Genomic DNA, 25,827 nt, shown 5'->3' on the forward strand with positions numbered 1-25,827 from the left:
AGAAGGGAAATGGGTGTGGGTGATGTACTCACAAACCAGGAGTAGTTCTGATACTAAAAATACATGTGATGTACGGAAACTAGAACCGGTTTCATAGTACCAATACCTCAACCTTTTACTACAGGTGGTTTCAGAGTTCTAACTGCCCTCTGTACTTTGGTTAACAAAAATAACCGCCTCCGACGGGACACTACATGTGGCTTTGCTTTGCCTTGAACAAAACCACTTCTGAGGCACGCTTCTAATGCCTGATTATGTACTAGTGCACTTAAAAATGCTAGCACGCCATTCTTAACACATTTGTGCTAGAGACACATTCAAATTATATGTATGCCGCATAGACCCTTGTGGTATATAAACAAACTAGTTTATTACATGTGCCCTTGGGAAATATGATTATCAATTGAATCAAGGTTAACATTCAAACCGTCTTTGCTTCTACTTCACTTTTGTTACATCACCAATGATAATACAGTATTCGCACCGGATGATGGTTGACTGTGTGATTTTGTTCTTCATTTTCAAAACTCGGGCAAAAGCTTTGTCACATCACATTAAATAAGAAGAGTTTACAAGAAAAAAACAAAGAGTCAAGTGCTCGGTTACTGAAAGGATCGAAACGATGACTGGGGGGGTTGAATAGGCGACTACAAATTTTAACTTAATTGGAAAAAGATGCATGTAAAGCCATTGGGCCCCGGCGCCCTGATACTTGCATAACTTTTGGCAGCCGCACGCACTTCCTTCGCAATGAACACCCCACCGAGAGAAGTAAGATCGCAAGAGGCGAGATTCATGACTGGCCACTTAAAGTCTCAGTGACGGACGACCAGGCCCGGCCCATAGGCCGGGCAAACGGGACGCCCGCCCTGGGCCCCCAGAAGGCAGGGGCCCCAGCCCAGCTAGTATTTCCTCTATAGTACGTACGAAGACCAAAAAATCAACGAGGGATTCAGCGTCTTCTCGTCATCCCTTGCTCCTCGACTCCTCATCCCCAAATCCCAAACCCCCATAATTGCGCCGCCGTTCCCGTGCGTCACGCCGTCTCCGATTTCAAGGTCGCCGTTGGCCATTAATGGAGACTAGAAAGCCGCAAATCTGCTTCCCAATCGGCTCTCCTTCCTTTCTCGATGTTCTGCTCGTTCCCCATCAGCTAGACATTGGAGAGACAGACAGCCCCTACGTGTTCTTCTCTTCCTGCCCCTAATCCCGTTCATCCTCGATTAAATAGCTCTGCCCTCTAAGAGATTCACATCTGCCCGCCCTGCTCCCCTGCATAGGTCTTCTTCTGTAGTTCGGCTCTTCGGTGGATCCAAGTGTGGTGGAGAACCTGGGGAGTGGGAATTATTCAGTTCATGGTGTCGTCTTCTCGTTCGCATTGACTACTGCAACCTGCGGATCTGCTGATCTGGCTACCTACATCCACATCAATCAACATTCAGGTGCTTTTGTTCCCTGTTTTAACCATTTTATGCTTGTTGTTCCTGTTTAGTGACATGTCCTCTAGAAAGTATTTATCAGGTATTAGTAACAAAAGGAAGAGAAAAAAGCAAATATATGTAGAGGTAAAATCCCTAAATGGGTCACTTGACAAAATTTTCACAACTAGTAGTTCTCCTCGAGATCCCCTGGAATTGGCCATAATAAGTGCTGAAGAACAATCAACTGAGAATACGGATGCTACTGATCATGATACGAACGAGGATAATAATAATTCCAGTGAGCATGAAAACGTAACTCATTCACCAAATTATGAATCACCGAGTGTCGATAAACAACAACTATTCACCGTTGATATTTTTGATCCACAACACTGGGATAATCTGGATGATAAGGCTAGAGATATTTTAGTTGAGAAGCGTCCTGTAAGAAATGATGATATTGTGTTCCCTCCTGATAGTAATTCTAGACATTTTCACAAACTTTATTATTCCAGAAAGTTGAGCAATGGAGAGGTACATGACAGGAATTTGATGGTAACACAAAACATCTTAGTAGCAACCAGTTTTGACATGAATTTTTGTTTTGCAGAACATAATGAAGTCTCTGTTCATACTTAGAAACGCAAGCTTTGGTCGAACTACATCATTTCATTACTATCATGGTGTGTAGTTCACTTGGCCAATATAAATAAAGTGCATTGTCAGTTTTAGAGTCCAAATTAAGATCATCAGGATATGCTATGTACTACTGGATATTACTTTGCTTTTGAAATAGAAAATATTTTGATCTTTTAAGTAAACAAGGGCCCCTTATTTCTGTTTTGCCCCTGGGCCCCATGTATCTATGGGCCGGCCCTGTCGACGACGACGACGAACTCCTTTCTTCATCCTCGAGTAGAAATGTGGACGGGTGATTTTTATTTTATTTTGGACAATGAAATGTTGGTGGGTGATGATGCGCTCTTGATCCTCATGCTGCTTCTGCTCTTGAACATGAGCTGAGTCAAACAAGAGCAGCAGGCAACAACTCCCTGGCAGATGGGCCCTGCCTGGCAGCCAGCCCAAATCGAAGCCGATGGGAGCCAGTGGACCGCAGCCGCAGGAGCCGCCCACCTCGCCGTCTTCCATCTCGAACGGACCCGGCCCCGGCCCCAGCCGTCAGCCCCTCCTCGCACCAAAACCCTAGGACGGGACGGGCACGGCCGCGCCTCCCTCCCTCCACCCGAGCCTAGCCCACAGTCCACCGCGGAGCCCAAAACCCTAACCCCCCACCCCACCTCCCAACTATTAAAGCCTCCGCCCAAGAAATCCGGCGCACGCACGCTCGCCCCTCCTATCCCGTCATCTCTTTCCTCCCCCCTCGGCGCAGCAACAGAGGTACGGTACGGCCTGCCCCCTCCCCTCCCCCCCGCTCCGCCCCGCCCCGCCCTAGGGTTCCGGGTCCGCGGCCCAGATTTGGCCGCTTCCGCGCCCAGAAACCGCGCCTCACCCGTTTGCTTCGCCGGTTTCCGTGCAGAGATGGCGGCGCTGGCGACGGCGACGGCGGTCCACGGGAGCCAGGCGGCGGGCGCGCTGGCCGTCGCCGCGCAGAGGCTGCTGGTCCTCCTCGCTCTCGCGGTGAGCCTCCGGCGCCCCTCTCCACAACTTACTACCTCCGCCTTGTTATTGTGCCTGCGCGCGCTGCCTCCCTTGTTATTTCGTTTGTTGTTACGAGTTGCTACCAGATTGGCTCGTTGACCGTGATTCCAGCGCCCGTGGAATCGAATTTCCTTTGTTCGTTAGGCGAGGCAAGGTGTGGTTTGCGTTCCTGAGGGTTTGACCCAAGGAATCCGGCTGGCTTGGCCCCTAGATCTGGAGGTGTATGCCCTTGACCGTAATGCTTAGGCAATTTTGGCCTCTGTGTCCTGCTAAACAGTGCTTGTTTCGTTTCCGCGGTTGGTTTCTGCGACTAGATCTAGGCAGATCTAGGTGGCTGCATTAGGGGAGGTACGGTTGCAGGTGCAAACCTAGGCCAGTACATTGTGCCAACACAGAAAAATATCTGTCTGCATTGCATCAGGGCAGGTGTTGATGATTCCAGGCCTCAACTCTGCCAAGCCTCAAGAAGAAGATTGTTATTGTAGGGTTTTGCCAGTTGTAGAGCACGATGATTACCCAAAACTACTTTCGGCGCTTGGACTCCACCTGTGTCCCATCATGGAGCGCTTTTTTTTGTTTCCGAGTGTCATTCGGACTCGGGACGTGGGTTTGTTACCGTGCCCTGTTTGGTTAGAGCAGTAAATGATGCTGTGAATAAGGTTTAGGTGGGCGAATGGATAACGGTTACCGTTACAGTGGTAGTTTCCTAGCAATTGTCGCGTGTGATTGGCCGTAGGTTCACTCCACTATATAAAAAAAGGTTAGGTTCTCAGTTATGTTTTTGGCAGTGTTTTATTAAGTTCCAATAAAATTATTGTGATTACGTTTGCTGTTGGGAATTAGCTCTTACGGAAGCCCTTCAATTAATTTAATTAAAAAAAGTATGTACTGTGGCTGTTGAATGAGTGTCGTATTTGCGGAAAGCCTAGGCAGGGTTTTTTGTGATGTTAACGGAAACACCCAAACTGGTTTTATTGAAAATCCCTGCACTGTGACTGTAGAATTAAATGTCATCTCTTATGTCAATAATAAATAAAATTGTAGTGCCGTGGTTATTCTGTATACCAAGGGATTGCTTACTGATCATGGTTGAATAAGCTTTTGTATATGCATTTATTTATATCATCGAATTGTTATGATAACCTTATTTCTTATTACTACCTATCTTCCTGTGCTGATGTGACTTGAATCATGTTCAGATGGAAGCTGTAAACAATGGAGCCGATATCTTCACTGAAGACCAGCAAGAAATTATCAAGTAAATTCATTACCCTATTCTGCATATGACTTCCACTGCAATGTATAGTTTTCTGTTGCTGACTGGTTTGTGCAATGCTTTAGGCAATTTGGCAGAATCAAATCCGAGACTGTGCCTGAGAACAAGGATGCAGGGTCTGATGACGATGACGACGATGATGAAGATGAGGATGATGAAACTGGTGATGCTGATGATGATGATGCCGATGCTGGGGAAGACTTCTCAGGTGAAGAAGGCGAGGACGATGACGAGGACGACGACCCTGAGGCGAATGGCGACGACGCTGGTGCGGGGAGCGACGATGATGATGGTGATGACGATGATGATGATGGTGAAGATGGCGAGGATGACGACGATGATGATGAGGACGAGGATGAGGAGGACGAGGAAGATGAGGACCAGCCGCCGGCCAAGAAGAAGAAATGATCTGCCTTCCTGCTGTCAGTGTTTCAGTCCGTTAGTTTGTCTGCTGTCTAGATGATGATTGAGCGGGTCTGGTACACACCGACCTATGTAGCTTCTGTGTCGTGGTGGTTTGGTGTCTCATAGGGTAGAACATTGAACTTCTAATGTTGTTTCCTGCGTTGTGCAAGTAGTCTTAACATTTCGGTGTTGATGTGCTGTGTTTATTGGAGCTGTGATACCATTCAATCTAATTCTTGTTACTCCATGTTGTCACATGTGCTTTGAATGGCTTTTGGGTTCAACTTGTATGAAATCCAATTTCTTTATGCTTCTTGTGAGTGAATAATCAGAGTTTGTATGACTGCTATCTGAATGTTTGGATTTGGATAACCTGGAAGGAAAAGGCGCGTCAATCTAACAGAAGAACCGAAGAAGCATTTGAGACATTCCGTTCTCGCGATCTCAGTGTTTCAGGATGGGACAACAGAGCTCCCAGCAATGGAAAACAGTGACAGGCACTTCCATTCCAAAATTGTGCCAGAACATAACTAAACATACGTGCACCGCAGAAAAGGCCTATACAACATACAGAGATCTCTACCGTATATGGACGCCCATGCGGCATGTACATACACTGTCTACTTGTTCCTACCAGTCTATCCAGTGCCCAGGAGCTCACACAAATTTGCTGGGCAGGGTGAGCTAAACTCCCAACGGATTTTCCTTCTGAATGGCCCTTTGACTACTGATTACTCTCTCTTAACGACTCTGATGCCAACTTGTTGAAATCCTGGGGCTCGCTGCTGGCAAATGTCAACCAGACGGCAGTGCCCGTTAAGTAGAAGAAGATCGAAGGAGCAAAGAGCGACATCTGCACATATACAAAAGACGATAATGAGTTGTTAGAATGATACGTGATAGAAAATACAGGTCAAGGAGATGGATCAGATTTGTGGTGTTGGCAAGCATACACTCCAAGAATGAGTTGTGTCGACAAGATAGCCGACTAGCGCGACACCAACGATTCCAGGCACGGCCCCTACGGTGTTTGTGATTCCCTGGAATGCAAAGGCAGTGAGTCAACAAATACCAATAGAAGAAATCGCCTTTTTCTTTTGCCAACTCTGCTTCCCCTTTCCACCGTTTGAATTATACAGACTCGTTAGAGATTGGCACTGAAACTACCAAAAGTGAAAACTCTAGGATGCGTTTAGACAAGGGATATTCCTCTGGAAATGTTTAGCATTTATCAGCATCAGATAAATCTGAAGGGTTTTGATTCCGAATCCCTGTCCAGGGTTTGATATAGTAACACAATTACAACCAACTATCTGGTCCAAACAAAGGGGGAAAGAGAGCAAGGAATTTTGTTTTCTTTTTACCATCCCATTTTTACAAGACAAACGCAGAAAAATCCTGAAGAGTTTTAATACCAAATATAAGTTGCATGCCTTACCAGGAGAATGCTTGCATATTCACGTGATATATCTTGATGGGTGCAATAAAGACCTGTTTGTAAGCAAAAACATTAAGATTTTGGACCTTGGAAACATGGCAGGAAAAAGAATGGATGCAAGCTTAGCACAATTACCTGATAATGCGAAGTTGGAGAGTGATATACCACCCGTAAGGAAAGCAACAACTACCCAGGGAGGGAGTCCAAGATCGACAGAGGAAAGCATCATAAAAGCTGCAGGTGACAGAAACGCAATTGCTTGACATATTTTCCGTACCTACAAAAGAAATTAATCAACTTAGACTCAACTTTTTCATTATCCTGTAAAAAGGCCTTATTTACACAAGAAAACTGGACATCTCATGGCAATTTGCAGTGATGATTTTTAAACATTCCAACCTTTACAAATGAACTCTAGGAGCATCCATATAGGAACCTAATAAAGGGGGCCAACTAAAATCAGAGCAAGCAGATTTTTATTTATTCCTTTTTCATCTTCAAGGCAATGATTTACCTTTGTGGTGTCAACTCCACTTGATATCAAGTTGTCTGCAAAAGGTGCTGCAATAGATGTAATAACCATCGAGCCCAAAGGAGGAAGAATTGACACCTACAACAAATACCAAATATGGGACTTCATAAGACATGAGACTGGAGCAGTAGTCGTAAATGAAAAACAAGGACACGACATGATCACATAGTAAGAACGAGGAGGGATATGAGGCTTTCACTACAAGGGTGTTCCTGTAATTATAAGAAATGAAAGCATGTACATACCCATGCAGCGTCTGTCAAGTTCAAGTTTAGCTCCTCACTGCATAAGAATTGAACAGGAATATATCACAAAAAAGCAAGGACGTTGTTACAAATATTTAACATAATGTGCTGAACAGCAGAAAGAAGATTGGATTCCTCCAAACATTTTGCTGGACTTCTAAAGCATCATTAAATTGACGTATCACAACAAATGCAACTATGATATGAAAGCAGCTATGCAATACAGCGACCCGTGAATCTATAATGTCCAGTCTCAACTTGAGCACAAGTTTCAGAAAATTTATGTGTAAAAATCTCCTGTTTTATTTGGTTCTATCTTTGTTGAAGTCAATCCACTTTCAGAAAACTGAACTGAACGAGTAGGAAAAGTGTGCACATGCAAGAAAGTTGTTCATATAGGGTGTTAACACACTGAAAAGTTAGTGAACGAAATCCTAGCAATTTGATCTCAATAGTAGCACCAAAATGTTGAATAGTAAAAGAAATAGGTGTGTCCAACTCACTAGGGACAGTTCATGAAAATAAGACAGTTGGTTAATCGAAAGGGGATACACTGAGTGAAAAATGACAACACAAATATGCAAAGTGCCAAACCTAAAGAATGTTGGAAGCCAAGACAAGCAAGTATAGTGGCCCCAGCTTCCACAAAAGTGAGTGTATATCATTGCCCACACTGCCTTGCTTTTAAAGAATTCCCCCCAGGGCACATCCTACAACACAAAGGATAAAACTTGCTATATCAGTAATGTTTGTGAATCAAGCACCTACACTATTTAATACATAATAATGCATCACTCCCACCAACAGGGTCACCTTATTTTATTGGGAGTTATAAATTACATCTACAGCTAAGTGAAATAGGTCACAGCACTCGTGCTGAACTGTTGCTTGATGGGGGAAAGCCCAACATGTACTATATACAACTTCCAAACAGGGAAAGGCTCAGTGGTATGCCTTTAATGTCATGCAAGTTAACAAAAGCATAGTTATGTGCTGTAGTTAGACCAAGATGGCCATGTGATACAGGTGAAAAATTCCTTATCTGGAAGGCACAGTTTTCGTTGGTTTGTTGGCTCATCGTTATTACAAAATGATGTCTTCCAAGTACAGTGAGCATCTTTCTGCAACCCCACTGAAGTCTATAGCAGCATTTATATTTGGCAGTCTCACCACACAGCAGCAACAGACTAGCAGAACAGTCTATTGGCTATTCTGGGCATATAGTAAACAAAACTAAGAATGGCATGTAAACAAAGAGATTAAAATAAATTTTCATTTGAGCAAATTAAATTGCAGAAGCTAGCACAAAATCTACACCAATGATAGTTTCGATTATATTGCACATACTAACTACTTGAGAGGATTCTCGAGTCTTCACACTTTTACAACAGCAAACAGTTCAGACAAATTCACAATTTGAAACACTCTAGCAACCAACATATTTCTTGCAAATGAACTGAAAAGTTTCTCAGATCATTTGATGTAGTTTGGTGTATCCCACGAACTAAAAAGGCTACCACATTAGTTGATGTATCTTGATTCTGGAACTTTTTCATCGATCTCACAACTTTGTAACACTTTTAACTTGATTCATGTCTTCTATGTTCTAACAAAGAGGTTAAGTGACATGCCAATAGCTACTTTTCAACTGGTGGAAAAAACTCTGTAGTGAATCTGTCAGCTCTCAAACCTTTAGTGAGTCTGTCATCTCTTCAAGTGATGAGTCCGATGACTTTGAAGGCACAGATGATGAGATATGACCATTAGATCCAGCAGAAGTATTTTCAAGATCTGTAAAGTAGATGATATTTTCAGGTATTATAGTTGAAATTTTGTACTTATTGCGCAGAAATAGTAAGATCGTAATGAACAAATATTTTTAGCAAACAGGTACAGCTAAGCTCATAGAATACTTAATACTAAACATATTGAATGCTATTTTGTAATAGTATCAATAAATCTAGTGCAAACCACACTCAAAACATAATCATGCAACCATATTGGTTAGTACATCAAATCAATTTGGAACTACCAAATTTGAGGTAGTCCTCAATGTATCTGCTGCACAACTGAAATTTCTCATATTTAAAACTGATTAGTGTTAGATTGAAAGGATGATTTTCTGACATAAATCCATGTCAGCATCACATTGATCTCCCTTTTCTCTCTTCCAGTTTAACAGCTGCTTAATAGACTACATGGGTGACGCTTTGCTTCTCTCTTTTTTGGGGGGAATTTTTCAAGTTACCTTGATGCTCAAACAGTCAGAAGCGCACATATAGGATTTGCCACGATACGTAAACTTGGGTCAGGCATGGCACTTATGTTAGATCAAACTTGACATAGAGGTTATGAAGACCAGATTGTACAATCATGATCACAAGATCAAACCAAACCAACAACCTGGCTATACAAGGTTGCCAAATATTCTACAGTTCATATACGATCACACAAACCAAGATGGTTTGGGTAATTGCATCAAGCTATGATTTTTCACTAGATATGTCATATCTGCTTATGAAAAAAAACACAATGATATCATTAAGGCCACAATATGATTCCTTCAGCTAAACTAGCATGCCACAATTCATTTTCTTCTATAAACACATACAAACGGAGTATATTGAAAAAGAGATATGATTAGAAGTAACATTCATTGCAAGTTTCAATGGACAGTTTCTATCATGGTTGTTAAGACTTGTAAAAATAGATGTGCACTTACTTAATATGTCTTCATTGTCACCTGGCTGTAGTTCTTGTACAGATTCAAATACTAGACACCTGTGGAAATGAAAGAAGATGAAGCTAAACCAGAAGAAATATTCAATTATGTGCTGCTAAGAATTTTTTTGCTTACCATATAATTCCAAGAAGACCAAATATGTAAAAGACAGATTCCCAGCCAAGGTTCTGAATGATGGGAGGGGCGAACAGAAGTCTGTAATATTATCATAGACCAGGAGTTAACTATCTCGTACCATTGTCAATTAAGTTATGTAACATAATGTCATACAGTCAAAATGCAATGCAATGTTGTTTTAGAACCAAGCAAAAAGTTACATCAGGTTACAAAGGTCTGATAATCTATCAGGATTTCTGTAAAGATGAAAGTTTCTGCTTAGACCCCAAAACTTTTACGTGCATCTGAATATATCTAGAAAATACTGCAAAACACTTACCCTAAGACACTTCCAAAGGCTAAACCACCAAAAACAACAGAAACCGCTCTTGATCTTTCTTGAAGAGGAATGGTCCTGCATGTGCAGCCATAGCAGTTAAACATGCAATAATAATGTATGAGAATGATGCTTCTCAAGTTTAATATGTTTATTCTATATTCTTCCAGAGAGCAGCAATAATTCTACTGCCCTCTATCATGTTCAATAGAATTAAGATCTCAGCAGGGAGATGAAGGTAGTTTTCTATTGGATTTCCTTTAAGCATAGAACAAGTAATACATAGTTCTTTTTTCTTTCATAAACGTGTCAACAGAGACGCTACATCATATCCACAGTTCCACACCAATGGCAACTGAACCATTGAGAAAGTTATGCAATATAATCGTCATAAAAAATCCAGAATAAGACGTACATCAATCTTTTGTGTATTTCAATAAAAGAACGTGAATAGCTGCCACCTGCGATTTAGCGCAGGTAGCTAAAAAAGAATCCATCTAAACATTAAATATCCACAAAAACAATGCCAATACACTAGTTAGCTAGCGAAGAGTGTGTAGTCACAAGATTCACCATCATCGATACAGGGTATTTCTAATAAATATCTCTACAACTACATGAGAACCCTGAAATTCCTCCTTAAAATTTTAGGAAGCAGCCTGAAATTCACATGAAGGAGATGTAAATGGTAGCCTGCGTCCGAGGAGAAGGTATTTTAGGCTTACCGTGCAATTAAATCTGTAGCTGCTGATGGTGAGACTCCTTCTCCAATGCCTACCTAGCATACCAACAAAGTTAAAATGAATAAATACAAGGATAATATTTAAATAGTAAATTATTACTAGGAACACTCCCCGTACGGACATTTAGATGTGATAAAGAAACTAGGTATTGTCATCGCATGGGAATGCTCCAAAAACCAAAGTTGACATGCAGGTATTGCAATAATGCATGGGGTGCTTCATATGGTAAGGTGGAGGGACACTTATTTGCACCAAAACACATTTTTATACATAAATATGATACACCTGCCACCTGGAAATGTGCATATGAAATAATATAGCAATCATCATCTTAACAAAATGTTTTTATAGGTAACCCAATCTATGCTAATTTATGCTAAGAATACACAGAAACGTTAACCCAAATAATAACAGCCATCACTCTCGGATGAAAGTATGCTTTGTAAGGGTATGTGTTCCTAATACAAAAATGAAACCAATTGTACAAAACATGGTAAAAAAAAGCACAAAAGAAGTTAAGTGTACCGGATCATATGTGAACAAGAAGTTTCTAGAGGCTAACTAATGAGTAGAGGTATACCAGAATCCTTGATAACACAAGTCCTGGCATGAATCCAGCTACAACAGGAATAACAGCTGTGGCCAAAGACCACACAAGAACACCGGCCTTAAGCACTGTCCTGCAATTAGCATATGAGAAAAACAATTATTGCAATATGAAAATGAATAATATGCATTATATGAGAAATATAAGATGAGAAAAAGCATATGATCAAATTATAAGAGATGGCCTTTGAGTTATGCAAGAAGCGCCTGCTAAACAAGTTACATGCTTGTTTCTTAATTCATCTATTGTTGGTTTACGCCTTTGAATTTTTGTGGCTAAGAATTTAACAGAGTCAAGCTAGACTGATAACATAAAAATATGCAACCGGAAAAGAGGCAAAATAACATTATAAAGCCAGGTAGAACTCACAAACCATATTATACTCCCTCCTATCCATAATAAGTGTCGCAGGTTTGAACTAAGATTGAACTAACCTTAGTTCAAAACCGCGACACTTATTTTGAATTGGAGGGAGTAGCATTTAGCACATCATACTTCTCTTTTACATTTTTCCTTACCTACTACACTTAGTCTAAAGATTCTTCCGATGGAAGAAACAACTGTCATCATGACATTTAACTTTTATTTGGGACAATGCCATATTAGAGTCAACAGCAGTCAATAACTATACCTATGATGCAAAAAAAATCTTTGTATATGCAAAATCAAAGATAACTTTGTATTTGTATTTATAAAATGTACAGGAGGCTTTTTGTTACCCCAAACAAACCTTCCACCAATCAATTTTGCCAGCCAGCCCCCAGGTAGTTGACTCAAAGCATAGCCCCAAAAGAATGATGATTGAACTAGGCCAGCAGTCGATGAGCTCCAACCATACTGATGTGACATTGGAATAATCGCAACACTCAAGTTAACCTGAAAAGTAAGAGTAGTTGCATTTAGCAGAAATTGCTGAGGAAACAAAAACCTAGATAAGCTACACATAGAAGTAATTAGCTACGCTAAGCGAAGAAGCGCATATCAAGACCGCATTAACAACCTTGAGCAAGTTAGATGTTTTGCCAGTGAGACAATTAATGGTGCAGAAACACTTTGGTCGACATCGACAGCGACAAAAAAAAAACCCTGGTCTATGGATGCAGACCAATGCCAGAACGGATATCACACAACTTGACACCATGTTTCGTATGGATTTTTTTTTTTTTTGAGTTGTGTTTGATATGGAATTTACCATTAAGCAAAGTCATAAGACGAGAATTCCAACCGGTATCCTTGAGCTGAAGTTTCTCAGTGTTACGCCGTCTCAGCTGTGTGTATATGCGGCTAGAGGAAAACAGAAAGAAAACACCACCCCCAAGTATCTAGACATGTTCAGCGGCACAGATACGCGGTGGTAGATCGTAATCGTTTGCTTTCATCATGAGCAAAATCGTTATTGGCATTCGCCCCAATGCGACGCGTGCATTTCTGTCAACACTTTGACGCAACAACGCTGCTTAATTCAGTCTAGCTGCGTCTTCCGTTTCTCCGATTTGCTCTCGCGGGCCACCGCAAGGCGTGTCATTAGCACCGTCCGTGCTACTGGACAGAGGCTAATTAAGCAGTAGCGGCAGTAAGAAATGCAACGAGAGAGAGCAAGCACCTTGTCCATGTTGCAGATGACGAAGGCGAGGGAGGTGGCGCCGATGAGCCTGTAGCGCTCGGGCAGCCCCTCCCAGGGCGGCCACCGCAGCTCCAGCGCCCCGTCCACCTCCTCCTCCTCAAACTCCTCCGCGGGCGCGTCCCCTCCCCCCTTCTTCTCCGCCGCAACCTCCGGGACCACGGAGCGCTTCTCCAAGGCGCCCGCGGGCCCGCCCCCGCCGTCCCTGGAGGAGAACCGCCTCACGGCCCCGCGGCGCCGGTGCGGGAGGACGAGCAGGCGCGGCGGGAGCATGCGGAGGGCCTGGTGGCGGCGGCGGGGCCCGGCGAGGGGGAGGAGGCAGCGCTCGGGCTGCAGCGCGGAGGAGGCCGCCATCGCCATGGCCGCTTCGCTCGGGCTAGGGAGCGAGGCGAGCTAGACGTGGTGCTGCAGTGGGGTTTGAAATTGCTCAGTAAGGTTTTGGAGAGGAGGGGAGGCGTACACGCGGCGAGGGGCGGAACGAGCGGCCATGGGCAGCGGAGCAAGCGTGTCGTGCGCCACTGCTCCGCGGCGGGGAGGGGACGGCGACGAGCGTGTGGCTGGGGTCGCCCCTCAGCCACCGACGGGTGGGACCATGCCCCGATACGGTCACGTGGAAACCGTTGCTACTCTACTTGGCTTGCCACCACCTCCTTTGGCAGCCAGGAAAAAGAAGAAGATGCTCGATTATTTATGCTTTCTGGCTCAATTGTTTTGTTGGCATCCATCAAAACTCTCTTCATTTCATTTCAAAGGCCTACGCAGTACATTCCTCCGTCTCCATCGGAACTTCTTTTGTTGAATTCCCAAATCACAGATCCTCGATTACATACATTGCGGTTTCACAAAACTGTCTAAGACGGTGCCTCGCTGGAGGTTCATTTACTGCTCTTGGCAGCCACGGGCTGCTCCGAGGCCGGCACGGAGGGCCTCCAGGCGGTGCCGTCGGGCCCGTCCATGAGGGCAACGCCGAGGGCTGCCAGCTCGTCCCGGATCTCGTCCGACCGACCGAACTGCTTCGCCTTCCTCGCCGCCGTCCGCTCCTAGATCTTCTGCAGCACCTGCTCCTCGGTGACGCCCGCCCTCCGCAGCGCCTTCTCCCGCAGCTGCTGCAGCGCCTGAGAAACAACAGCACAAGGTTTGTCATCGTCCGTAGAGCATCAACACTAGAATGCACGGCATGGAACAACATCTGTCTTCTTCACCAGAACCAAGAATCACAACAGTGACCACCAATCCGCTGTTTTCAGTTCACAGATAACACGGCGCTCACCTCATGGTAGCTAGAGGGCATCAGCCCTAGGACAGAAAGCACCATTCTCACTTTCTCTTCCAAGACCGCGAGCGATTCCAGCCGTTTCTCCTGCTTCTTTCCCTGACCAAACACAACACCAGAGCAAAGAAAGTAGTCAAGGCGACTCGTACTTCTACCTTTGTCTAACAGCGGCGCAACTCATTCAGACAGACACTACCTGAGTAGCAGTAGTGCTGAGTAGAGTAGTGAATCTAAAATGTGCCTTCACAAGTTTATTATCACTGACTTTACCTTACGAGTATGCAGCAAATCATTCATAACTTTCAACGGCTCGGAAATAGCAGCCAGCGCCACCGAAGTGTGAAGATCATCGGACATCGAGGTCTCGAAATCCTCGTGAAGCTTCTCGATGCAGTGCGTGGTAGTAAAAGGTAGTGAACCTCCGCTACTGCTTTGGTCCTGCTGGGTGCTTTCTTCACAATCACGCAATGTCTGTATGTAGGAAATGATTCAGCGTAAGGCCATGAATTACAAGTAATGGCATTTAAAATATCACCTGATGAAATAACAAGAATGGGAAATGTAACTTTCAGTGCCAACACAAGTCGAGAGTTCCGACTAGTCAGGCACAAGGAGCAATTTCATAGTCTCAGGCATGGATACAAAAGCTACCCGTTGTAGGCTGTAAACTAACTGACTTAACTAACTGACTTCAGCCAGAGACACACAGCGACTACTACTGTACTCCCATGGATTCTAAAACAACACTGTCGAGTGGCACCATGTGGAAGCACAAGACCATGGCTGAAATAATAACTCTAAATTTTGGGCTGATCTGTCAGCACTTCTAAACAGGCAGGATAAAATTAGGGAGGTCAAAATATAAAAATATATCAATTCAGGAAAAAAAAAGCAGTTCTTCAGATTAAGCCAGCCTAGGCCACAAAAGGCTCAGATTAAAATTTCTGACAAGGATAACAACATCCAGGGACAATCTCATAAGCTAGTCCAGGTTGAGCATTGATTATTCAGTTACTGAAAGTTGTACAGCAGAATTAGCATTGAAACCATGCTACAAGTCTGTTTCAAGAACATGAGACAAAAGGCATAGTGTATCTAACTAATAGTGAAATCGCTAAATTTGCTTCTAGATACGCAAGTACGTTGGCATAAGAATAACGGTGACCTTTTTGTGCATGCCATTGTAAGGTTCATTGCCATTATTTTTGTAGGAAGGTCACATTTGGAAAATGTACACAACCTTGTTATAAGAAAAGTCAAAATATGGAGGCCTGAAAATTTTGTGAGCTCCTGTATCCAAGGAAGTGATCCTCATATCCAACAGACGCCTACGATTTACAAGCAAATTCATATAAATAGGCTCAATGTTGTTTAAACTGGTTGGTGTTATTCGAACATTCCTGTAGCCACTACCCCAACATCCAGAGAGACCCATCGCTTCGATTTTGAAACAATATGCCATAGTATAGGCTAACAGCATATACAAACAGTTATTAAGCGTGTAAGCAATTCATGTGACCATAGTAGAAGATAGCAACAGTGCAAAGCCATGAACATATAAAGATAGAATATACCTGATAAGTGTAGTACAATCTATCCGATGCAACATTAAGCTGCTCTACTGTGTAGTTGATTGGGGACCTGTAGTGGGTACCAAGTAAGAACATCCTCAACGCAAGTGGGTGGTACAGCTCTATGACCTGAAAAGGTTGGCAATCTTTGAGAAAGCAGGGTTATAGTTATTCAGAAAATAAAGTATTCATGTGATGAATTACCTTGCGTATAGTGATAAAGTTACCAAGGGATTTAGACATTTTCTGGCCATTTACATTGACAAAACCATTGTGCACCCAGTAATTTATGCTGCTGTCACAACATGCGGCACGGCTTTGAGCGATTTCATTCTCATGATGTGGAAATATCAGGTCCTCCCCACCACCATGAATGTCAAAAGAATTGCCCAAGTATTGTGCACTCATGGCACTGCATTCGATGTGCCATCCTGGCCTACCCGGGCCCCAAGGGCTATCCCACCATGGTTCCCCATCTTTTGCAGCCTACAGTTCACACAGAATCAACTAACTTAGTGCTGAACTAAATATCTAAATCATCTCTTCACAGAGCAGACACAGAACAATCTACATATTGGAAATGGAGAAATGGGGCGTCTATTACCTTCCATAGAGCAAAATCAGCTGGGTTTTTCTTTCTATCGTCAACTGCAACCCTTTCACCGGCTCTATTATCATCTAGTTTTCGACCCGATAACTTCCCATATTCAGGAAAGTTGTCAACAGAGAAATAGACATCCCCACTTACTACATATGCACAACCATTATCGATGATCTGTTCCAAGAAAAATAGCATAAGAAAGGAAGTCAAACCAAAAGACAAGAACTCTATTATGACAACATTTATACTCTGAAAATATGAGAACTGCACGTGTCTGTTATTTATTTTGGATTTATGTAAACATATTATATAGGAACTAGAACTCAGATCAACAGTAAGAGATACTCCCTCTGTCCCACAATATAAGACGTTTTTGCAAGCTTACTGTTGATCTGAGTTCTAGTCTCCCCCTCTTAGGGGGAGACTAGTAGTAGAGGATCTCACATTAGGTGAGATCAATGAGATCAACCATAAAAATTCATATTTAGACATTCCAAAAAATTCTGAAATTAGTTGAGAACATACCTGCGGGGTGTGTCTACAACTTCGAAAAAAAAACAGCTCAATACTCGACGTACAGTTAGAGATTCAAAAAAGACAAATTTGAGTGTCAATAGTGGCAGCTTTGGGTGAATAGTATTTTGACACTATTCACATTCGATTTTGTCTTTTTCGTTTTTATTAGTGTAGGTCAAATTAGGAGCTGAAACTTTTGAGGTTCTACATCAAACATTGATGTGTGTCCACAATTTTTTTTTGAACATTTAAACATGTTTTGTATTTTCAAAAAAATTGTTCCCATTGATCTCACCTAATGTGAGATCCTATACTAGTCTCCCCCTCTTATATTGTGGGACAGAGGGAGTACTAAACATCAATAACACAAAGTATTGTTCTTCATGTCCACAGCTGCATATACAGAATTATATCACATCCAACATTGCCTTATACATTATACATGTGGAAAGAACTTAGTGCAATCTCAGGTTATTTTTTTTACATAAATGAAGAGGACGTGAGTATACTGAACGTAATGGCAAATTCCTAGGTTGTCACAGTAACAACCTACATTGAAAATGGATGTCCTTTGTGCAAGAATTCTATTTTTATTAGATAACCTGCTTAAAAATGAACCCCAATTGCATTGACCAACCCCATGAAAGCAGCACATCATAATGATAACAACCGAATGGTCTGGATGGATAAGAATATGTCCAAACAAGGGTTTTCAACCAAATATAGGACCAAATCCACTTAAGAAGGCTATTGCAGAAAGCAGTACAAAAACAAAAGATAAACACACACACACACACAATATAAAGTACTGCACACAAGACAGTACGACACCAATGAGCCACGTTACAAGTATAGCTTACCTGTTTTATCATGGTTACAATTTGATCAATGTGATCTGAAACACGGGGCTCCACAGATGGTGGTAGACATTGAAGATGAGCCATGTCCGACAGGAAATCATCTGAGTATCTTTTGCTTAAGCTAAAAGGATCTTCCCCCAATTGGTTAGCTCTTGCAATTATCTACAGAATTCCAGAAGTGCAACTCAGGTTTCCTGTGCAGATGCAATCGGTGTTTAAATTTTCTTTCTAGTTTTCCAGATAAACTAGCTTAATACAATTAGCAGCGAACTGAATGCAGTGGATATGAACTGATCAAACTAAATTCAGGGATTAGTCTGAAGTGAACAGTTCATATTACATGAGCATCCAAAGAAGATCTCTGCCTTCTCTATTTCAGTTCAGGTCATAAACATTTTTCTGGACGGTAATGGTATAATTTGACAAGTTTTAAATGGAGATGATGCAAGAGAAGCTATAAATACAATAATAGCATTTTTTGTTTAAATTGGTTTTAAAACTAAGAACCAAACATCACTGGTAGTTATATGCAAACAAATTTAACCTGAAAATCACCTTGTCATCGATGTCAGTAAAGTTCCGAACATAGCGTACTTCATAGTCCAAATAACGCAAGTACCTAAGATGGCCATAATTATATGTCAGGAGACCAAAGATAATCAGATGCAGTGCTTCCTATTCCCTACCTGGAAAAAAAATACTTGACGAAAACAAGAGAGGACCAAATGTTCTCTGGTGACATTACATGCATAGTGTTTTAGAATGCCAGACTATCAGCGGATGCGTAAGCCCATAGCCAAATTTTACTAGCATATTCAAGTTTAGTCGAATAACTGGACCGTTATAGCACAGTTTGCTATGGTGTTAATGTTAGAACTTCCTAAACTGAGCTGGGCATATCACAAAAATGGGTACTATTAAGTGTTAACTATCAAATGGAAGAATTGCTTCCTGCCTCTCCATCTAGAGATACACAGAGATAAAATGGCCTATGAAATTCAATTATTAGGTATTAGCATTGCTTTTACAGTTGCAAAATCGTTCCTGATTTCCACCATTTGACCCACACGAACACACTGGCACAAACACAGGACACAGCCAGGTGGACCAAAACTGCTGTCAAATCAGCAGCGCCGAGCCCAAATCAGTAGTGGACGGGCGAACCTGAAGAGGACATCGAAGGCGACGTAGGCGCGGGCGTGGCCGATGTGGCTGTCGTCGTAGGGCGTGACGCCGCAGACGTACATGCCGACCTCCCCGCCGGGCGCGCGGGGACGGAACGGCTCCCTCCTCCTCGACCTCGTGTTGTACAGGTGCATGTCCCGGGCCTTCTCCGGGGCCTCGCCATTCGAGGAGGCGGCGGCGGAGCAGAAGAAGAGCTTGGCGGGGTGGGAAGGGAGGCGGCGGGGGCGAACGAGGGAGGGCAGTGCAAGGAAATCTCCGTGGCGCGGGAGGGCTCGGGAATGCGAGGAGAGGAGCATCGGGAACAGGCCGGTGGCGGCGCGCCTCGCCGCCGACGCCGCCGCCGCCGCCATCATGAGTGGGTCGTGAAGGCCGCACGCGCAGGGGCAGGATAGCGTTTTTTGGATTTTTAGTTTGCCCCCTAAGATTTCTGGATTATTGCAACATCTCTCCGGCACACTGTCAGTTTGGGTTTGGTCCAAAGCTAAGAGCATCTACAGCCGGATTTGGCAAATCCGACCCTTATACGTCCGTGGACGCGCCTGAGCACGCCCGCCGGCGCATTCGGACGGACCCTCATATTTTTGTCCCGGCATCCACATATCTCAATCCATGCAAATACATGCACGTCGATCATATAAGCCAAATGTCACACGTAAATAGCAAATGTTGGTACGAAGCATAGATAGTGTTTACATAAAATTTATTTTAAGTGTCAAACTCAAGCATTGGCTCCTTGGTTGTCATTGTGGATGCACATGTGCTCCACAAAATCATTGAGTAGTTGGGGAGAGAGAGGAGGCGGCCAAGAGGTGGGGGCGCGACCCCAAGCCCAATCTGAATTGGGAAGGGGGCCGGCCCCCCTTCCTTCCTCTCCTCTTCCCCTTCCTCTCCTCTTCCCCTTCCTTCCCCCTCCTATTAGGACTAGGAAAGGGGGGAAACCTACTCCTAGTAGGAGTAGGAATCCCCCCTTGGGGCGCACCATGAGGCCCGGCCGGCCCCCTCCTCCCGTCCTTTATATACGGGGGAGGGGGCACCCCATAGACACATAAGTTGATTGTTTAGCCGTGTGACGCCCCCGATTCAATCGTACACTAATCATGCATGCAAACGTGTACGATCAAGATCAGGGACTCATGGGAAGATATCACAACACAACTCTAAAACATAAATAAGTCATACAAGCATCATAATACAAGCCAGGGGCCTCGAGGGCTCGAATACAAGTGCTCGATCATAGACGAGTCAGCGAAAGCAACAATATCTGAGTACAGACATAAGTTAAACAAGTTTGCCTTAAGAAGGCTAGCACAAACTGGGATACATATCGAAAGAGGCGCAGGCCTCCTGCCTGGGATCCTCCTAAACTACTCCTGATCGTCGTCGGCGGTCTGCACGTAGAAGAAGGCACCCTCGGTGTAGTAGGAGTCGTCATCGACGGTGCGTCTGGCTCCTGGGCTCCGGCATCTGGTTGCGACAACTAGGTAGAAGGGAAAGGGGAAAAGAGGGAGAAAAGCAACCGTGAGTACTCGTCCAAAGTACTCGCAAGCAAGGAGCTACACTACATATGCATGGGTATATGTGTAAAGGGCCATATCGGTGGACTGAACTGCAGAATGCCAGAATAAGAGGGGGATAGCTAATCCTGTCGAAGACTACGCTTCTGGCCACCTCCATCTTGCAGCATGTAGAAGAGAGTAGATGGTAAGTTCACCAAGTAGCATCGCATAGCATAATCCTACCCGACGATCCTCTCCTCGTCGACCTGTGAGAGAGCGATCACCGGGTTGTATCTGGCACTTGGAAGGGTGTGTTTTATTAAGTATCCGGTTCTAGTTGTCATAAGGTCAAGGTACAACTCCAAGTCGTCCTGTTACCGAAGATCACGGCTATTCGAATAGATAAACTTCCCTGCAGGGGTGCACCACATTACCCGACACGCTCGATCCCTCTGGCCGGGCACACTTTCCTGGGTCATGTCCGGCCTCGGGAGATCAACACGTCGCAGCCCCACCTAGGCTCAACAGAGAGGTCAGCACGCCGGTCTAAATCCTATGCGCGCAGGGGTCTGGGCCCATCGCCCATTGCACACCTGCACGTTGCGTACGCGGCCGGAAGCAGACCTAGCCTCCCTTATACAAGAGTAGGCGTTCCAGTCCAATCCGGCGCGCGCCGCTCAGTCGCTGACGTCAAAAAGAGCTTCGGCTGATACCACGACGCCGGTTGCCCATATCTTGTCCCACGTGGCGGTTAGTGCGTATAAGGTCAACGACCCAACTCAGATCAAATACCAAGATCTCGTTAAGCGTGTTATTAAAGTAACCGTGGACGTCGACCAGGGCCAGGCCCACCTCTCACCTAGGTAGTCTCAACCTTCTCTGTCGCTCCGCCACAACGATCCACACAGAGGGCCATTGGGACAAAGGTCCTTTCAGCCCCAATTCCGTGAATCACTCGCGGGTGCCCCACGAGCCGACCCGACTTTAGTCACCACATGTATCATGTATAAAGTATATAGTATAAACCCGTGATCACCTCCCAAGTGATCACGACCCGATAGTATAGCACAGCAGACGGATAAGAATGTAGGGCCACTGATGGGATACTAGCATCCTATTCTAAGTATTAAGGATTGCACGTAAAGGTAACAACAGTAGTAGCAAGGACAGGCTATGCATCAGAATAGGATTAACGGAAAACAGTAACATGCTACACTACTCTAATGCAAGCAGTAGAGAGAAGGAATAGGCGATATCTGGTGATCAAGGGGGGGCTTGCCTGGTTGCTTTGGCAAGAAGGAGGGTCGTCAATGGCGTAGTCGGACGGGGCACCAGCAGCGGCGTCGGTCTCGTAGTCTACCGGAGAGAAGAGGGGGAAGAAACAATGAATACAATGCAAACAGATGCATAACGATGCATGACAAAGCAAACAACGGTGTTATGTGTGCCCTAACTGTTGGAAATATGCCCTAGAGGCAATAATAAATGGTTATTATTATATTTCTTTGTTCATGGTAATTGTCTATTGTTCATGCTATAATTGTATTGTCCGGAAATCGTAATACATGTGTGAATACATAGACCATAACGTGTCCCTAGTAAGCCTCTAGTTAACTAGCTCGTTGATCAACCGATAGTCATGGTTTCCTGACTATGGACATTGGATGTCGTTGATAACGGGATTGTTGGGGAACGTAGCAGAAATTCAAAATTTTCTACGCATCACCAAGATCAATCTATGGAGTAATCTAGCAACGAGGGGAAGGGGAGTGCATCTACATACCCTTGTAGATCGCGAGCGAAAGCGTTCAAGAGAACGGGGTTGATGGAGTCGTACTCGTCGTGATCCAAATCACCGATGATCCTAGCGCCGAACGGACGGCACCTCCGCGTTCAACACACGTACGGAGCAGCGACGTCTCCTCCTTCTTGATCCAGCAAGGGGGGAGGATAGGTTGATGGAGATCCAGCAGCACGACGGCGTGGTGGTGGAAGTAGCGGGATTCCAACAGGGCTTCGCCAAGCGCTGCGGGAGGAGGGAGGTGTGTCACGGGAGGGAGAGGGAGGCGCCAGGGCTTAGGTATTGCTGCCCTCCCTTCCCCCCACTATATATAGGGCCAAGGGAGAGGGGGGGCACAGCCTTGGCCCTTCCTCCAAGGAAGGGTGCGGCCAGGGAGGAGTCCTTCCCCCCCAAGGCACCTCGGAGGTGCCTTCCCCCTTTAGGACTCTCCCTTTTCCTTATCTCTTGGCGCATGGGCCTCTTGGGGCTGGTGCCCTTGGCCCATATAGGCCAAGGCGCACCCCCTACAGCCCATGTGCCCCCCCCCGGGGCTGGTGGACCCCCTTGGTGGACCCCCGGACCCCTTTCGGCACTCCCGGTACAATACCGATAAAGTGCGAAACTTTTCCGGCGACCAAAATAAGACTTCCCATATATAAATCTTTACCTCCGGACCATTCCGGAACTCCTCGTGACGTCCGGGATCTCATCCGGGACTTCGAACAACTTTCGGGTTACCGCATACTAATATCTCTATAACCCTAGCGTCACCGAACCTTAAGTGTGTAGACCCTACGGGTTCGGGAACCATGCAGACATGACCGAGACGTTCTCCGGTCAATAACCAACAGCGGGATCTGGATACCCATGTTGGCTCCCACATGTTCCACGATGATCTCATCGGATGAACCACGATGTCGGGGATTCAATCAATCCCGTATTCAATTCCCTTTGTCTATCGATATGTTACTTGCCCGAGATTCGATCGTCGGTATCCCGATACCTTGTTCAATCTCGTTACCGGCAAGTCTCTTTACTCGTTCCGTAACTCACATCATCCCGTGATCAACTCCTTGGTCACATTGTGCACATTATGATGATGTCCTACCGAGTGGGCCCAGAGATACCTCTCCGTTTACACGGAGTGACAAATCCCAGTCTCGATTCGTGCCAACCCAACAGACACTTTCGGAGATACCTGTAGTGCACCTTTATAGTCACCCAGTTACGTTGTGACGTTTGGTACACCCAAAGCATTCCTACGGTATCCGGGAGTTGCACAATCTCATGGTCTAAGGAAATGATACTTGACATTAGAAAAGCTCTGAGCAAACGAACTACACGATCTTGTGCTAGGCTTAGGATTGGGTCTTGTCCATCACATCATTCTCCTAATGATGTGATCCCGTTATCAACGACATCCAATGTCCATGGTCAGGAAACCGTAACCATCTATTGAACAACGAGCTAGTCAACTAGAGGCTTACTAGGGACATGGTGTTGCCTATGTATCCACACATGTATCTGAGTTTCCTATCAATACAATTCTAGCATGGATAATAAACGATTATCATGAACAAGGAAATATAATAATAACTTATTTATTATTGCCTCTAGGGCATATTTCCAACAGTCTCCCACTTGCACTAGAGTCAATAATCTAGTCCACATCACCATGTGATTAACACTCATAGGTCACATCACCATGTGACCAACACCCAAGAGTTTACTAGTCAACAATCTAGTTCACATCACCATGTGATTAACACTCAATGAGTTCTGGTTTGATCATGTTATGCTTGTGAGAGAGGTTATTAGTCAACGGGTCTGAACCTTTCAGATCCGTGTGTGCTTTACGAATATCTATGTCATCTTGTGGATGCTACCACGCGCTATTTGGAGCCATTTCAAATAACTGCTCTACTATACGAATCCGGTGTACTACTCAGAGTCATCCGGATTAGTGTCAAAGTTCGCATCGACGTAACCCTTTACGACGAACTCCTTTTCACCTCCATAATCGAGAAAATTCCTTAGTCCACTAGGTACTAGGGATAAGTTCGACCGCTGTCATGTGATCCATTCTGGATCACTATTGTACCCCTTGACCAACTCATGGCAAGGCACACTTCATGTGTGGTACAACATAGCATACTGTAGAGCCTACGTCTGAAGCATAGGGGACGACCTTCGTCCTTTCTCTCTTCTGCCGTGGTCAAGCTTTGAGTCTTACTCAATTTCACACCTTATAACACAGCCAAGAACTCCTTCTTTGCTGATCTATTTTGAACTCTTTCAAAATCATGTCAAGGTGTGCGTTCTTTGAAAGTATCATCGGGCGTCTTGATCTATCTCTATAGATCTTGATGCCCAATATGTAAGCAGCTTTATCCAAGTCTTCCTTTGAAAAACTCCTTTCAAACAACCCTTTATGCTTTCCAGAAATTTTACATCATTTCGGATCAACAATATGTCATTCACATATACTTATCAGAAATGTTGTAGCGCTCCCACTCACTTTATTGTAAATACAAGTTTCTAACAAACTTTGTGTAAACCCAAAAACTTTGATCACTCCATCAAAGCGTATATTCTGACTCCGAGATGCTTGCTCTAATCCATGGAAGGATCGCTGGAGCTAGCATACCTTTTAGCATCCTTAGGATCGACAAAACCTTTCTGATTGTATCACATACAACCTTTCCTTACGAAAACTGGCAAGGAAACTTGTTTTGACATCCATCTGCCAGATTTCATAAATGCAGCTAATGCTAACATGATTCCGACGGACTTAAGCATCGCTACGGATGAGAAAATCTCATCGTAGTCAACTCCTTGAACTTGTGAAAATACTCTTTGCCACAAGTCGAGCTTCATAGACGGTAACATTACCGTCCACGTCCGTCTTCTTCTTAAAGATCCATTTATCTCGGATTTCATGGCTTCCAACCATTTGTCAGAATATGGGCCCACCATCGCTTCTCCATAGCTCATAGGTTCATCGTTGTCCAACAACATGACTTCCAAGACGTGATCACGTACTACTCTGAAGTATTACGCATCCTCGTCGTCCTACGAGGTTTGGTAGTGACTTGATCCGAAGTTTCATGATCACCATCATAAGCTTCCACTTCAATTGGTGTAGGTGCCACAGGAACAACTTCCTGTCCCTTGCTACACACTAGTTGAAGTTATGGTTCAATAACCTCATCAAGTCTCCACCATCCTCCCACTCAATTCTTTCGAGAGAAACTTTTCCTCGAGAAAGGACCCGTTTCTAGAAACAATCACTTTTGCTTCCAGATCTGAAATAGGAGGTATACCCAACTGTTTTGGGTATTCTATGAAAATGCATTTATCCGCTTTGGGTTCGAGCTTATCAGCCTGAAACTTTTTCACATAAGCATCGCAGCCCCAAACTT

At 44.3% G+C, this 25,827-nt stretch overlaps 3 protein-coding genes across 4 annotated transcripts; 1 reads left to right on the forward strand and 2 right to left on the reverse strand.

Annotated features, from left to right (window-relative positions):
* The first annotated feature begins 2,623 nt into the window (after nt 1-2,623).
* LOC123122582 (prostatic spermine-binding protein) lies at nt 2,624-5,008 on the forward strand. Of its 2 annotated transcripts, none has more exons than XM_044542798.1 (4): nt 2,624-2,819; nt 2,959-3,059; nt 4,280-4,338; nt 4,422-5,008. In XM_044542798.1, the coding sequence occupies exons 2-4, from the start codon at nt 2,961-2,963 to the stop codon at nt 4,762-4,764; spliced, it is 501 nt and encodes a 166-aa protein (XP_044398733.1). In that variant the 5' UTR covers nt 2,624-2,819; nt 2,959-2,960; the 3' UTR covers nt 4,765-5,008. The 2 variants fall into 2 exon arrangements, with proteins under 2 accessions (XP_044398733.1, XP_044398734.1); XM_044542799.1 differs by having other exon boundaries at nt 2,678-2,824.
* Nucleotides 5,009-5,242: 234 nt separating this feature from the next.
* Nucleotides 5,243-13,670, reverse strand: LOC123122581 (probable anion transporter 5, chloroplastic). Its single transcript, XM_044542797.1, has 15 exons — nt 13,106-13,670; nt 12,233-12,378; nt 11,476-11,575; nt 10,878-10,930; nt 10,156-10,230; nt 9,834-9,914; nt 9,699-9,757; nt 8,667-8,767; nt 7,571-7,686; nt 6,977-7,013; nt 6,714-6,809; nt 6,335-6,476; nt 6,200-6,252; nt 5,715-5,801; nt 5,243-5,614 (listed from the first exon to the last, which is right to left on the reverse strand). Exons 1-15 carry the CDS (start codon nt 13,481-13,483, stop codon nt 5,486-5,488), a joined length of 1,653 nt encoding a protein of 550 aa, XP_044398732.1. The 5' UTR covers nt 13,484-13,670; the 3' UTR covers nt 5,243-5,485.
* Nucleotides 13,671-13,899: 229 nt separating this feature from the next.
* LOC123122580 (cysteine--tRNA ligase CPS1 homolog, chloroplastic/mitochondrial) lies at nt 13,900-19,552 on the reverse strand. The gene is made up of 9 exons (XM_044542796.1): nt 19,109-19,552; nt 18,500-18,563; nt 17,945-18,106; nt 16,572-16,742; nt 16,172-16,453; nt 15,971-16,096; nt 14,667-14,867; nt 14,394-14,495; nt 13,900-14,238 (listed from the first exon to the last, which is right to left on the reverse strand). Exons 1-9 carry the CDS (start codon nt 19,480-19,482, stop codon nt 14,164-14,166), a joined length of 1,557 nt encoding a protein of 518 aa, XP_044398731.1. The 5' UTR covers nt 19,483-19,552; the 3' UTR covers nt 13,900-14,163.
* Between the last annotated feature and the right edge of the window lie 6,275 nt (nt 19,553-25,827).

Source organism: Triticum aestivum, chromosome 5D, assembly GCF_018294505.1.
Source record: "Triticum aestivum cultivar Chinese Spring chromosome 5D, IWGSC CS RefSeq v2.1, whole genome shotgun sequence".
NCBI classification, from domain to species: Eukaryota; Viridiplantae; Streptophyta; class Magnoliopsida; order Poales; family Poaceae; genus Triticum; species Triticum aestivum.

Coding starts and splice junctions, on each gene's coding strand:
- LOC123122581 (XM_044542797.1), bottom strand. CDS start 13,483: ATGGCGATGGCGGCCTCCTCCGCGCTGCAGCCCGAGCGCTGCCTCCTC. Junction 9,915..10,155: donor GCCTTTGGAAGTGTCTTAGG/GTAAGTGTTTTG, acceptor ATAATATTACAG/ACTTCTGTTCGCCCCTCCCA. Junction 7,687..8,666: donor AGATGACAGACTCACTAAAG/GTTTGAGAGCTG, acceptor TTTGTGTTGTAG/GATGTGCCCTGGGGGGAATT.
- LOC123122580 (XM_044542796.1), bottom strand. CDS start 19,482: ATGATGGCGGCGGCGGCGGCGTCGGCGGCGAGGCGCGCCGCCACCGGC. Junction 16,454..16,571: donor CTGATTTTGCTCTATGGAAG/GTAATAGACGCC, acceptor TGTGAACTGTAG/GCTGCAAAAGATGGGGAACC. Junction 16,097..16,171: donor ACTTTATCACTATACGCAAG/GTAATTCATCAC, acceptor CAACCTTTTCAG/GTCATAGAGCTGTACCACCC.
- LOC123122582 (XM_044542798.1), top strand. CDS start 2,961: ATGGCGGCGCTGGCGACGGCGACGGCGGTCCACGGGAGCCAGGCGGCG. Junction 3,060..4,279: donor TGGTCCTCCTCGCTCTCGCG/GTGAGCCTCCGG, acceptor AATCATGTTCAG/ATGGAAGCTGTAAACAATGG. Junction 4,339..4,421: donor GACCAGCAAGAAATTATCAA/GTAAATTCATTA, acceptor GCAATGCTTTAG/GCAATTTGGCAGAATCAAAT.